A 13601-nucleotide genomic window follows, 5' to 3' on the forward strand; every position below is an offset into this window, starting at 1 on the left:
ATGGACCCGTCGACTACCCGGACCCTGAGTGGCTTGGGCAACAGAACCAGGGGAACTGAGTATCGGGTTGCCAGGGAGGTCGAGATGAAATTGCCTTCAGCACCTGAGTCCAAGCAAGCCAGGGCAGAGAAGAGAGTAGTGCCGAACTGCAACTGGTCGCTGATAGTCAACCTAGAGGGAGAACCTGGGGCAGGAGACCACCTTGGACACCTCCATTGACTCCACGGAGTCACCTACAGGACTGGCTGGGGGACCTGTCTGATGGAAGACGGGAGTCAGACGCTTTTTAGGCCGAGAAGGCGTGGGTGCTGAAGAGACCTCGAGCCTTCGCTCTGCCTGGCGGATGTCTATGCGAGAGGCAACCTGAATCAAGGACTCTAAAGTGGCAGGCACCTCACGTGTGGCCAGTGCGTCTTTGACAAACCCTGCCAAGCCCTCCCAAAACACAGGGACAAGGACCTTATCCGGCCAGTCCAGCTCTGCGGCCAGTGTCCTAAAGTGTACAGCAAAGTCCCCGACTGAAGCAGACCCTTGCCGAAGTCGTAGGAGGCGCAGTGCGGAATCGTGGGTGACTTGAGGCCCGAGGAACACCATTCTCATGGCCCCAAGATAAGCTGCTAAGTTATTCACCACACGATCTCCGCGCTCCCACAACGGCGTGGACCACTTCAGCGCTCTCCCTGTGAGCAGGGACTGGACGAAGGCTACCTTCGCCTTCTCGGTAGCGTAAAGAGTCGCGGACAGCTCTAAGTAGGTGGTAACCTGGTTTATAAAACCACGGCACTCAGAGCTGTTGCCGCTAAAGCGCTCTGGAAGAGCAAGGCGAGGAGACCTTCCGCCCAATAGCACAGCCTGGGTAGCCGCCTGGGTGGCGACTGTCATCAGAGTAGTCTTATCGGAGGAAGACTGCTCCACTGCTGCCAATCGTGACTCCAACTGCTGCACATAACGCAGCAACTGCTGCTGCTCTTCAGCCATAGCCAGACCTTTGGCGCGACCGTAATGTTATGAGGGGGACCCGGGGAAGCGTGCCAAGATGGGAAATGGACTGCTTCCGCCGGTCAAGGTCCACTGTGCGGTGTAAGGGACCGCCGCTATGGTGGGTGAAGAGTGAGCGGGTTGCTGCTAGCGATCGTCTGGAATGTCACAGACGATCTATGTACACCGATCTGCCCTAACCCGTGAGGGTTGTATGGCACAGATCTCACGGCTCGGTGTACCTGTTGCACGGGGAAGCACAGAGGTGCCCACGCACGTGTGCCAGTGGAAGTCACGAGAATATGGCACGAGGGTAGCACAGAGGTGCCCACGCACGTGTGCTTTCAATAACCAGGTGAGTCCAATGGAGACTTGAGGAGCTCACCTGGGACAGGAACACGGCCTGTTGACGGGGGTACTGCCGGAGCAGCAAGGCAGGAACACGGCCTGCAAACGAGGTACTGCCGGAGCAGCAAGGGCCAAGCCCACAAGAGACAGTAATGCCTGAGCAGTGGCGTGGCAGCACGCTGCCAGACATCCAAACATAGAAGGACGGTCACGCACCGCCATGATGGCAGGGGGAGCTTTTAAGGAGGTGCAGCTCCACCCGAGGGCGGGCGCGAGGCGGAGATGACGGACTTGACCCAATCAGGGTCCACGACGTCCCAGCCTGGCCAGTCAGGATTCACCACATCACCAGCCTTGTCATCAAGCCGTGTGACGTCAGTGAGCGAATCAGGACCCACCACGCATTGCACATGCTCACCCTCCTGCCTCTGGGAAATAGAGGCGGGATCCTCGGTCTCACAATGTGGAGAGATAACGGGAATCTCACTTCTTCCCTGAGCAGTAAACCTCTGCACATTGTGCAGCCTCGCAGACCTTCGGGGCCGCTAAGCAGGAGAGTCTGCGGCAGGCCAGGAATGGGAGACCGCTCACTCCTTGTAACAGGAGAACCACTAGGTGTCACCCTTCTGCTGCCTCTCTGAGAAGGTATCTCCTGCACACTGCGCAGTCTGGCAGACCTTCGGCGCTGCTGAGGAGGAGTGTTCGTGGCAGGCAAGGAATGGGAGACTGCCTCAGGAGAGCCACGAGATGTAACATGTCCGTGTGCTCCACACGTCAATATACCACTTTTTCTCCGGCATCACGGGTGTCACACGGAACGCAAACAGACCACACGGAGTTGTTCCGTGTGACACGCGGCAAAGAAAACACTTGTGTTTGAGAAAAAAAAACAAAAACTTTACTCACCTTCTCCAGCCGTCCTGTCTCTGCCGCTGCTGTTACTTGCTTCTGACCGCTGCTCATTATGCTCATTGCTTATTCACTTCACTGCGGCCAGAAGCTGCAGCAGCGGGGAGTCGGCAGGACTGGAGACCGAAGATCAGCACCACGGACAGCGACGCCAGGGACAGGTGAGCAGAAAGTTCGATAACACACGGAGAACACACATAGGCCATAAACACGGCTCACGGAGGGCAAAACGCACCTCTGACACGTGTGTGAAAGAGACCTAAAGCAGTATATTGCAGTGCCAGCACGGGTTTAGTCACTGCTCTGTGTATGGAGAGAGGCAGCTGTAACCACACCAACCTCGCACTGACTGACAGCTGCTCAGCATTAGAACCAGCTGTCAGTGCAGGGGATGTGTTTATAGCTGCTGCTCTCCAAACATAGAGAAGTGACTGAATCCGCACCGGCGCCGCCCTCGTGACTGAAAACTGGAATGCTCCTTGTCCTGAAGAAGGAGATGGTTATATCTCTGAAATGCGTAGACTCATGCAAATAAAGGGATTTATTTAAATCTTCTGGATTCTGTGGTTTAAGCGCGGCATACACCCGTAATCCTCTCCCTGTTTAAGACACTATTAACTTTCGGGGCCGCTGCTGACCACCACCATTACTTGTGCAGAAAGGAGTTGTGACTGGCACAACCCCACCAGGTGAGTGTGTTTTCAGCACTAGACAAAAACCCTATACCGGGTAAGACCCTATGTTTGCGCTTTTATTCCACAGTTACATCACGTTCAAGAGAATTAAAGTTAATTTCCTCTCGGCAGTGGGGTTTAATATGCAGCAGTTGGGCAAGTTCAAAATGCTATTAACCTGCAGATTAACCCCATATCTGAAGCTTAATAGCATTTTTCCCTGTGACAAGTTCCCTTTAAGGGCTCATGCGCACGTAACTGCTGAATATTCTGCAGCGATTTGACAGTACATGTGCGTGTCAAATCGCTGCAGAAACACTGCATAATGGATGCAGTTTTTCTGTACAAAAAAGCCGATTTTCATGCGCTATGGCTGCTGACCCCACCATAGACAGAGTGGGAGCTGCATCCAAAAAGCACAAATTAATTGACATGCTCATTTTATGAACGCACAGATTTGGGTCAACATTTTAGCACCCCAATCGCTGCGTTCATAAAAGCATTGTGCGCACATCTCATGCACAATCTACATAGATTGTGCAGGGGACGCAGGATGCATGCAATTACGCGATGTGCGCACGAGCCCTAAGGCCTTGTGCCCACAGGGCGTTTTTACAGCGTTTTTCCTAGCGTTTTTCATTGCTTTTTTTAATCAATAAAAGCAAGGAAAAAGCATCCCAGCAAAGTCTATGAGAATCAGGACTTGCTGTGCCCACGTTGCTTCTTTTTCAGTTGCTTTTTTTCTTGCTGAAAAAAGAAGCAACATGTCAATTGTTTTAGCGTTTTTTCCTGCTTTTTTCCCCAATTGACTTCAATGGAGTCAGGGAAAAAAGCAAGAAAAAACGCATGTGTAATGCCCACGTTGCTTTATATTTTATGCGTTTGGGCGTTTTTAGGGAGAAAAGAAAGCTATGGCTATGTAGATTCCTTCATAGAAGAAAGCCACATAGCCATCCTCCAGCAGCTGTTATCTTATCTCCCATTGTTTAGCGCGACACCTCTGCAGGGACCCCCACTGACGTCACAAGGTAAAGAGTTCATCACAGCGGGGGATCTCCAGGAAATCCCACAGTAATCCCCCTGTATGAATTGTATTCACCTTGTGACATCCCGGAACTTATACAGCGAGGTGTCGCGGTAAACAATGCATGGACCGCCGCTGATGTCACAATGTAAAGAGTTCATCCCAGCGGGGATCTCCAAGGATGTGGGCGGCATTGCTCGGTAATCCCCCTGCATGAATTGTATTCACATTGTGACATCCCGAACTTCTCTGCAGTGACATGTGGCATTAAACAATGCAGGGACCCCCGCTGACGTCACAAGGTGAATAGTTAATCCCAGCGGGGGATCTCCCTTGTAACCAAGATAAACATCGGGTAACCAAGGTGGTTACCCAATATTTACCTTAGTTACCAGCCTCTGCAGCTCTCACGCTGCCTGTGCTGCCGGCTCCGGCTCTCTGCACATGTAGCTGCTGTACACATCGGGTTAATTAACCCGATGTGTACAGCAGCTAGGAGAGCAAGGAGCCAGCGCTAAGCAGTGTGCGCGGCTCCCGGCTCTCTGCACATGTAGCTGCATTACACATCGGATTAATTAACCCGATGTGTACTGTAGCTAGGAGAGCAAGGAGCCAGCGCTCAGTGTGCGCGGCTCATGCTCCGTGCACACACAGCTAAGCGGTGTGCGCTGGTAACTAATGTAAACATCGGGTAACCATACCCGATGTTTACCTTAGTTACCAGTCTCCGCAGCTTCCAGACGGCGGCTCCGTGCAAGCGCAGCGTCGCTTGCACGTCGCTGCTGGCTGGAGGCTGTTCACTGGTCGCTGGTGAGATCTGCCTGTTTGACAGCTCACCAGCGACCATGTAGCGATGCAGCAGCGATTCTGACCAGGTCAGATCGCTGGTCGGATCGCTGCTGCATCGCTAAGTGTGAAGGTACCCTTACTCACCTCTCTGCAGTCTCCTGGGTCACGTCCGATGGGCTCCAGGACCTCCCGGTAAGCAGCTGATTGTTTACGTCCAGCGGTGAACAGCTTGCCAGCTTTTTAACAAGCAGATGATGAATCAGCTGATCTTCCCTGGACGTAAACGATCGGATGATGCTATCAGGTGATAGCATCAGCTGCTTACCAGCGGGTCCTGGAGCCCATGGGACTTTAGACAATCAGCTGATGTGTAATCTGTTTCAGGTCCTTGAACCTGTGTCAGGTTCAAAGACCTGAATCAAATATCATCTGATCAGAAGGCAAACCGATCAGATGATGTGTCATCATCTGATCAGTTTGCCTTTCAATCAGATGATATTGGATTCGGATTGGACATCAAGGGACCCTCGACCCAGGACTACAGCGGAGGGGGGTTCTTTAGTTCAATAAAGATGGAGTCACTAATTGTGTTGTGTTTTATTTCTAATAAAAAATATTTTTCTCTGTGTTGTGTTTTTTTTATCTTTACTAGAAATTCATGGTGGCTATGTCTAATATTGGCGTGACACCATGAATTTCAGGCTTAGGGCCAGCTGATAATACAAAGCTGGCCCTAACCCCATTATTACCCAGTGAGCCACCCGATACCAGGGCCGCTGGAAGAGTTGGATACAGCACCAGAAGATGGCGCTTCCTATGAATGCGCCATTTTCTGGGGCAGCTGCGGACTGCAATTCACAGTGGGGGGGCCCAGAAAGCTTGGGCCACCCTGTACTGCGGATTCCAGTCCCCAGCTGCCTAGTTGTACCTGGCTGGACACATAAATTGGGCGAAGCCCATGTCGTTTTTTTTTTTTTAAATTATTTTATGAAAATCATGAAATAATTAAAAAAAAGGGCTTCCCTATATTTTTGGTTCCCAGCTGGGTACAAATAGGCAGCTGGGGGTTGGAGGCCACCCGTACCTGCCTGCTGTACCTGGCTGGCATACAAAAATATGGCGAAGCCCATGTCGATTTTTTTTTTTAATTCATTAAAAAAAAACAAAAAAAAACAAACACATAACCCAAAAGGGTTAGGAGTAAAAAAAAATGCTTAGGCTCTCGCTGTATTTTCTATTGCTAGGGTAACTTAAACAGCTACTGGCTGCTAACCCCTCCTGCTTGGTGTTACCTTCACTGGCAATGAAAAATCAAGTTAAGCCCTTTTTTCTTGAGTTTTTTTGCCAAAAAATTAAAAAAAAAATTCCATGGGCTTAGCCCAATTTTTGTGTCCAGCCAGGTACAACCAGACAGCTGGGGACTGGAAACCGCAACGCTGAGTGGCCCAAGCTTTCTGGGCCACCCGCTGTGTATTGCAGTCCGCAGCTGCCCCAGAAAATGGTGCTTTCATAGAAGCGCCATCTTTTGGCGCTGTATCCAACTCTTCCAGTGGACATGGTGCCAGGTGGCACGCTGGGTAATAAGGGGTTAATACCAGCTTTGTTTTACCAGCTGGTATTAAGCCAGAGATTCTTAATGTGAAGCCAAGTTTGACCCGGATATTAAGAATCTCCAATAAAGGGTTAAAAAAAGACACCACACAAAAAATACTTTATTAAAAATAAATACACAGACACACTTAGGGACTCCATTTTTTTACTCCCTCTCACCCCTCCTCAATCCTGGTCTTCTGTCACCGATCTAGCTCTGCTATATCAGAAAGCACGGGGGAGGAAGAACGCTTCAAATCCCCGTGCTGTCTAATCACTCAATGAGTTAGCAGAGACTGCAGGTTGGTAAGCGGTGACATCACCGCTACCACTGTTGCCATAGTAACCTAATGAGCAGGTTGCTATAGCAACGGTGATCTCCGAGCACCTGATTCCCGGCACCGCTATTCACCTGCATGAGCCGGTAAATAGCTGGTAAACGATCTAATAGATCATCATTTTCCTGTCACTTTTATTTCAAAATGGAGATTGAAAAAAATGGGCTGAACAAGGAAATGACATCAGAACACCTTTTTTTCACATCCAACTTTAATGAGCTGAAACAAGCATTCAATAGTAAAAAAAAAAGCATGAAAAGAAGCAGGAAAAAAAAGCAGGAAAAAAGCATGAAAGCATGAAAAAAAGCAGGAAAAAAAGCATGAAAAGAAGCATGAAAAGAAGCATGAAAAAAAGCATGAAAAAAAGCATGAAAAGAAGCAAGAAAATAAGCATGAAAGCATGAAAAGAAGCATGAAAAAAAGCATGAAAGCATGAAAAGAAGCACAGAAAAAAAGCAGCTTTTTTTGTGCTGAAAAAAAAGCACCGTGGGCACATAGCCTAATAGTTGCTGAGACAGAAACGCATTGCATATAGATGGCAAACGCATGTCAGACAGATGCTAGGTGAGAAAAAATATTGCATACTCGCATAATAATCACTTAACATATGGAATACCAAACGGATTTCACTCGTCCAATTTCTCTGGATGAAAATGGGAGTGTTTTTTTATATGCAAGTTTGAGCGTACCCTTATTTTGATTGTAAGAGCTAAAGGTGTTAAGTAGAGCAGCCAGTATCATGACTACGTATTGTAATTGGAAGGATTGTGGACTGTATTATACCTGCCATTTCTCCTCTGAAAGCCTGGTCCCTTGACCACTTTCTGTAACTATATGTACTAATTCTGAAAAATATTATGCTGTAAAAACACATAAAATTCATAAAAACAAAAATGTTATTAAAAAAACGATGAATAAACTGAAAATATAATCTAAATTTTAGTAGCCTATAAGTAATTATTAATATTAATTGAATTAACATTTTCATTTTCACATACATTTTTTTTAATAGCCCACTTAGGCTATTGTGCACGCTGTGTTTTTTGCGGTGTTTTTTGTGTGCAGTTTTGGTCTCAAAACTGCATGAATTTCCTTCCCAGGAAAGTGCATTTTTGCTGTTCGCACATTGCAGTTTTTTTGGCTGCGTCTTTGTGGTGACCACAAAGATGCAGCATGTCAATTTTTTTTGCGTTTTTCACTATGTTTTTCACCCATTGAATGCATTGGACAAAAAAGCAGCAAAATGCATCAAAAAATGCACAAAAACGCATGTGTTTTTTAAGCCTTTTTCCTGTTGGTGGGTTTTTTGCGGCCAAAAACGCTGCATCTTTGTGGTCAGAAAAAGATGCAGCGTTCGGACATAGCCTTTTGCTTCTTTTTGTTCCTGGCCTTGCATTGTTGAAGTTGTTGGAATATCCTTTTTATTATAATACAATCCATATAATGCAATATCCCTGGAGTGAAATAGCAAGGGAGACTTCCTAGCTTCTCTTCATCAAATAGCAGTGTGGTGTTGGTAGAATCAATCACCTGCTCTTCTGCTCCATTGGAGCTGCTCCTTACCTCGATTGTGCAGTGAGGAGGTATGATGGACCCCAAATCTAGTGATCAGTGAGAGTCCCGGGGTGGAACGCTCAACGCTCAGTCATTTAGGAACTATCCTCTCAATAAATATTACTCATGAAAAAACTCCTTAAGACCCTGTGCGCACCCTGCGGATTTACCGCGGATTTTGCAGCAGATTTGCTGCAGAAAATGTGTCTAACATTGCTGCAGTCATTCCTCAGCAAATCCTATGGGTTTTAAAAAATGCTGTGTGCACACTGCGTTTTCTTAAACCCGCGGATTTACCCGCGGATTTTCCGCTGCGGAATTAATGAGCATGTCACTTCTTTTCTGCAGGTACCTGCGGTTTTTGCCATAGATAATAGTAAAAATCCACAGGAACCAACCTGCGGAAAATCCGCGGTAAATCTGCGGCAAACCATGGCAAAACCGCATGCGGATTTCGCTGCAGTTTGGTGCGTTTTTTTACCGCAGGTGCAGAATTCTTTAGGCTCTGTGCGCACTCTGTGGATTTACCACGGATTTTGCCGCGGATTTGCCACGGAATTGCTGCAGAAAATGTGTCTAACATTGATGCCGTCAATTCCCAAGCAAATCCTATGGGTTTTAAAAAATACTGTACGTACACTGCGTTTTTTTATACCCGCGGATTTACCCGCGGATTTTCCGCTTCGGAATTAATGAGCATGTCACTTCTTTTCCGCAGGTACCTGCGTTTTTTGCCATAGATAATGGTAAAAATCTGCGGGGACCAACTTGCGGAAATTCCGTGGTAAATCCGCTGCAAATCGCGGCAAAAACGCGGGTGCCGTTTTACCGCAGTTTTACCGCTGGTGCGGGAATCTTTCTGAGGGTCCGGTTTTTCCTTAATAAAAAGGCACTTTCTAGTGCGCACATGGCTTAAAGAAAACCTTTTGCTAGTTTGAACATGTTAAACTGACCAGATGATAGACTATTGTCTATACCAATATAATTATTGATGGGAGTTCATGGTCAGGCCTACAGTAATTCATGTAAGTCATGTATTAGCTATCCTCTTAATACATATTAATTTAATAAATATAAAGGACGTATAATTTAGTAATTAACGTTCTTGAGAAAATGGTTGGCTGGGTGAACAATTATGGGAATGTACATAGAGTATATTAATGCCATGTATATAATATGTCTATATATAATTTATAGATACTGTTCACACATGTTCACATAATTTGTTTCATATTACTTACTATATTTTGTCTTCCATGTGCTCCATTCTTGATCGAAGAAGGATGAAGCCCAAGTACAGAAGAAGAAAGTGGCGAAAATACACAGACTTCTATTCAAATGCATTCTGTAAAGTAACATAAGTGTATAATTATAAACCATTAATGCATCTAATAGAGCTAATACTATCTCCCACTAAGAATTGTAAGGACCTTAAATACATCATGAACAGCTTTAGGCTACGTTCACACACGGCATCTTTTTTTAACTACAAAGATGCAGCATTTTTGGCCCAAAAAAAATGCACCTGCTGCAAAAACGCATAAAAAACGCATGTCTTTTTCACATGTTTTTACTGCATTTTGCCCAAAGAGGTTTTTTTAAGTCAAATCTATTGACTGGAAGGCTCAAAAACGCTGGCAAAACCGCAAAAGGAATTGACATGCTGCAACTTCAAAAACGCAGCAAGATGCAGCCAAAAAAAGATGCCCAGTGTGGACAGCAAAATCAAAATCTCATAGGCTTTGCTGGGAGAAGGAAATGCATGCATCTAGGTGCATCTTTGTGACCTCAAAAATGCAACAAAAACACAGTAAAAGATGCAGTGAGTGAACATTTTATAAATAAACAATTCACAAATAAGTCTTTTTAGTAAGATTCAACAATGTATTCAGCCACACTGTATTTCACTAACCTGAAAGCTGTTCTTTGGCTTATGGATGTAATACCCCGGTCACACAAATCAGTATATATACATATCTATATGTGTGTTTGACATATAATTTAACATTATCAGTTTCACTTAACTGACTTTCACAACCACTATGACCAGCCGCAATCTGATTACTGAAGACAGTTAAGTGTGATAAGATTATCAAACTGGACTTCAAGGGTTATTTTTCTGAACGTTTGTGTTTCTTTATTATAATAATTCACTCTCCATTGTAACATAATTTGTCCCCAAAGAGATTTGTTGTGACGTGGCGGGGTAGCTCAAGAAATTGCAATTTTTTTGCCAAAAATCTCAAATTTTAATAATAAGTACAGTAGTATTTTTAGTGCTGTAGTGCACATTTAGTGCTGGCTTTTCATGTTTTTTCTTCATATATTGAAATATAACCTGAAAACTAATTTGAGATTATACTTAGGCAATTATTTTGTTACTAGAAGGTGGCCCGATTCTACGCATCGGGTATTCTAGAATTTACGTATTGTGTAGTTCATGTATGATTTTTGTTATAGATATAGATATATATATATATATATATATATATATATATATAGATGTTGTTGTGTGTAGTTACCAAGTGTTTGTGTAGGGCGCTGTACATGTTCTGGGTGTTGTCTGGGTGTGGCGGGGGGTGATAGCGGTGTTGTATGTGTGTTGCGTTGTTTGTGGAGCGCTGTGTGTCTGTCGTGTTGTGTGTATGTGTTGCGCGGTTTGTGTGGGTGTGGTGTGTTTTGGGGGGAGGTATGTTTTGTGCAATGTGTGTGTAGTGCGGTATGTGCGTATAGTTATGTATGCCGTGGTGTTTGTGTCTTGGGTGTTGGGTGTGTGCAGCGTTGTCTGTGTGTGTGGGTGTCTGTGTATGGCAGTGTTTGTGGTTCCCTGTGTGTGTGTGTGTGTGTGTGTCTGTGTGTGTGTGTGTTGGGGGGAGGTGTGCACCTCCCATCGTGCTCCATCCCCCATGCTGCGCACCCCCCATCATGCCCCATCCCCTATGCTGCGCATTCCCCATCGTGCTCCATCCCCCATGCTGCGCACCCCCCATCGTGCTCCATCCCCCATGCTGCGCACTCCCCATCGTGCTCCATCCTCCATGCTGCGCACTCCCCATCGTGCTCCATCCTCCATGCTGCGCACTCCCCATTGTGCTCCATCCCCCATGCTGCGCACCCCCCATCGTGCTACATCCCCCATGCTGCGCACCCCCCATCGTGCTCCATCCGCCATGCTGCGCACTCCCCATCGTGCTACATCCCCCATGCTGCGCACTCCCCATCGTGCTACATCCCCCATCCTGCGCACTCCCCATCGTGCTACATCCCCAATGCTGCGCACCCGCCATCGTGCTCCATCCCCCATCGTGCTCCATTCCCCATCGTGCTACATCCGCCATGCTGCGCACTCCCCATCGTGCTACATCTCCCATGCTGCGCACTCCCCATCGTGCTACATCCCCCATGCTGCGCACCCCCCATCGTGCTCCATCCGCCATGCTGCGCACTCCCCATCGTGCTACATCCCCCATCCTGCGCACTCCCCATCGTGCTACATCCCCCATGCTGCGCACCCCCCATCGTGCTCCATCCCCCATGCTGCGCACTCCCCATCGTGCTCCATCCTCCATGCTGCGCACTCCCCATCGTGCTCCATCCTCCATGCTGCGCACTCCCCATCGTGCTCCATCCCCCATGCTGCGCACCCCCCATCGTGCTACATCCCCCATGCTGCGCACCCCCCATCGTGCTCCATCCGCCATGCTGCGCACTCCCCATCGTGCTACATCCCCCATGCTGCGCACTCCCCATCGTGCTACATCCCCCATCCTGCGCACTCCCCATCGTGCTACATCCCCAATGCTGCGCACCCGCCATCGTGCTCCATCCCCCATCGTGCTCCATTCCCCATCGTGCTACATCCGCCATGCTGCGCACTCCCCATCGTGCTATATCTCCCATGCTGCGCACTCCCCATCGTGCTACATCCCCCATGCTGCGCACTCCCCATTGTGCTACATCCCCCATGCTGCGCACCCCCCATCGTGCTACATCCCCCATGCTATAATAGTTCTCCTATTATACTCAGAGAGGAGTATAATAGGAGGACTGTAATAGGAGGAGTAGTCCTGGGGGGAGAGGAGTATAATGCCGGCTCCCTGCACATGTGTACCGGGAGCCAGTGTACGCTGGGAACTATGATACACATCGGGTAACTATGGGACCTTAGTTACCCGATGTGTATAATGGTTACCAGCGTTCACGGGCTCCGTCAAGATCCAAGCATCGCAAGGTTATGTCTGGCGCTGCTGGGATCGTGACGGAGCCGGTGTACACTGGTAACTATGATACACATCGGGTAACCAAGGGACCTTAGTTACCCGATGTGTATAATGGTTACCAGCGTTTACGGGCTCCGTCAAGATCCCAGCATCGCAAGGTTATGTCTGGCGCTGCTGGGATCGTGACGGAGTTGGTGTACACTGGTAACTATGATACACATCGGGTAACCAAGGGACCTTAATTACCCGATGTGTATAATGGTTACCAGCGTTCACGGGCTCCGTCAAGATCCCAGCATCGCAAGGTTATGTCTGCGATATCCCAGGATGTTGTGAGTGTGTGGATGTGATGTGTGAGGTGTGTGTGAGAGTGAGTGTGATCTGATGTGTGTGTGTGTACTCACCTGGGAGTCGGAGCTCCGTGTCAGTTGGGCCAGAGCGAGCGTGCATTGCATGAGGGGGGCGGGGCCTGCAGAGAGCCGGGGCGAGAGGCCAATCCGTGTGGGGGGGCGGGGCCATGGCGAGCCCAGCGGCCAATCAGCTTTGTATCACCGTAAGGACACAATTTTGGAGCATGACAGACAGACAGACAGAATAAGGCAATTATATATATAGATTGCATTTAAATCACTTTTTACTACTAAATCATTGACCTTAGTTTAGTAGTTTCACAGAATTCTAGGTTCTAGGTGTTCTAGATGATGGCTCAGTTACAAATGAACAGATCTTTTTAAATTCAAATTAGCCAACTCAATTAAGTTATCTCCAAAATTTCATTTACAGTGAAAAAATTTGCACAAATCTTAATACTGGAAAGCATGTAATTGCTCGAAAAATACACATTGCTGAGAGGAGAAAGAGAGATAGGACCCCACTGACCATAAAAGCTTACACTCTAAAAGACAGAGAAAGAGAGAACCCACTGACCGAAAGAGTCTACAATCTACAGAAGAGGAAGAGAAGACCCTGCTAACCATAACAGTTTACAGTCTATAGGAGAGAGGGAGCCCTGTTAACCATAAGAGTTTCCAGTGTCCAGAAAAAAAATTGCATATTATGATTAGGTAAACAAAAAGAATAACCATTATTGTACATCAATTAATAAAAACATTAAAGAGTGTCCTCCCTTCCTTCCTTGAGAAAGGCTTAGGCGCTGAAACGCGCGTCGGGAGAGGGT

General features: G+C 47.3%; 1 protein-coding gene across 2 annotated transcripts in view; it reads right to left on the reverse strand.

The window, feature by feature from the left end:
• The window catches only part of LOC142301679 (cathepsin L-like proteinase), a 48158-nt gene extending 37964 nt beyond the window's left edge, over positions 1-10194 (reverse strand). The window contains exons 1-2 of one of the 2 annotated variants that reach the window (XM_075342697.1): positions 10117-10194; positions 9446-9549 (exon numbers count right to left, since the gene is read on the reverse strand). In XM_075342697.1, coding sequence (XP_075198812.1) covers positions 9446-9548 — 103 coding nt within the window. In that variant the 5' untranslated portion in view covers position 9549; positions 10117-10194. Of the gene's footprint in view, positions 1-9445; positions 9564-10116 lie in introns of those variants that run through there. The other variant, XM_075342696.1, reaches the window with a different exon arrangement.
• Positions 10195-13601: the final 3407 nt, after the last annotated feature.

The sequence above is a fragment of the Anomaloglossus baeobatrachus genome, chromosome 4 (assembly GCF_048569485.1).
Source record: "Anomaloglossus baeobatrachus isolate aAnoBae1 chromosome 4, aAnoBae1.hap1, whole genome shotgun sequence".
Taxonomy (NCBI): Eukaryota; Metazoa; Chordata; class Amphibia; order Anura; family Aromobatidae; genus Anomaloglossus; species Anomaloglossus baeobatrachus.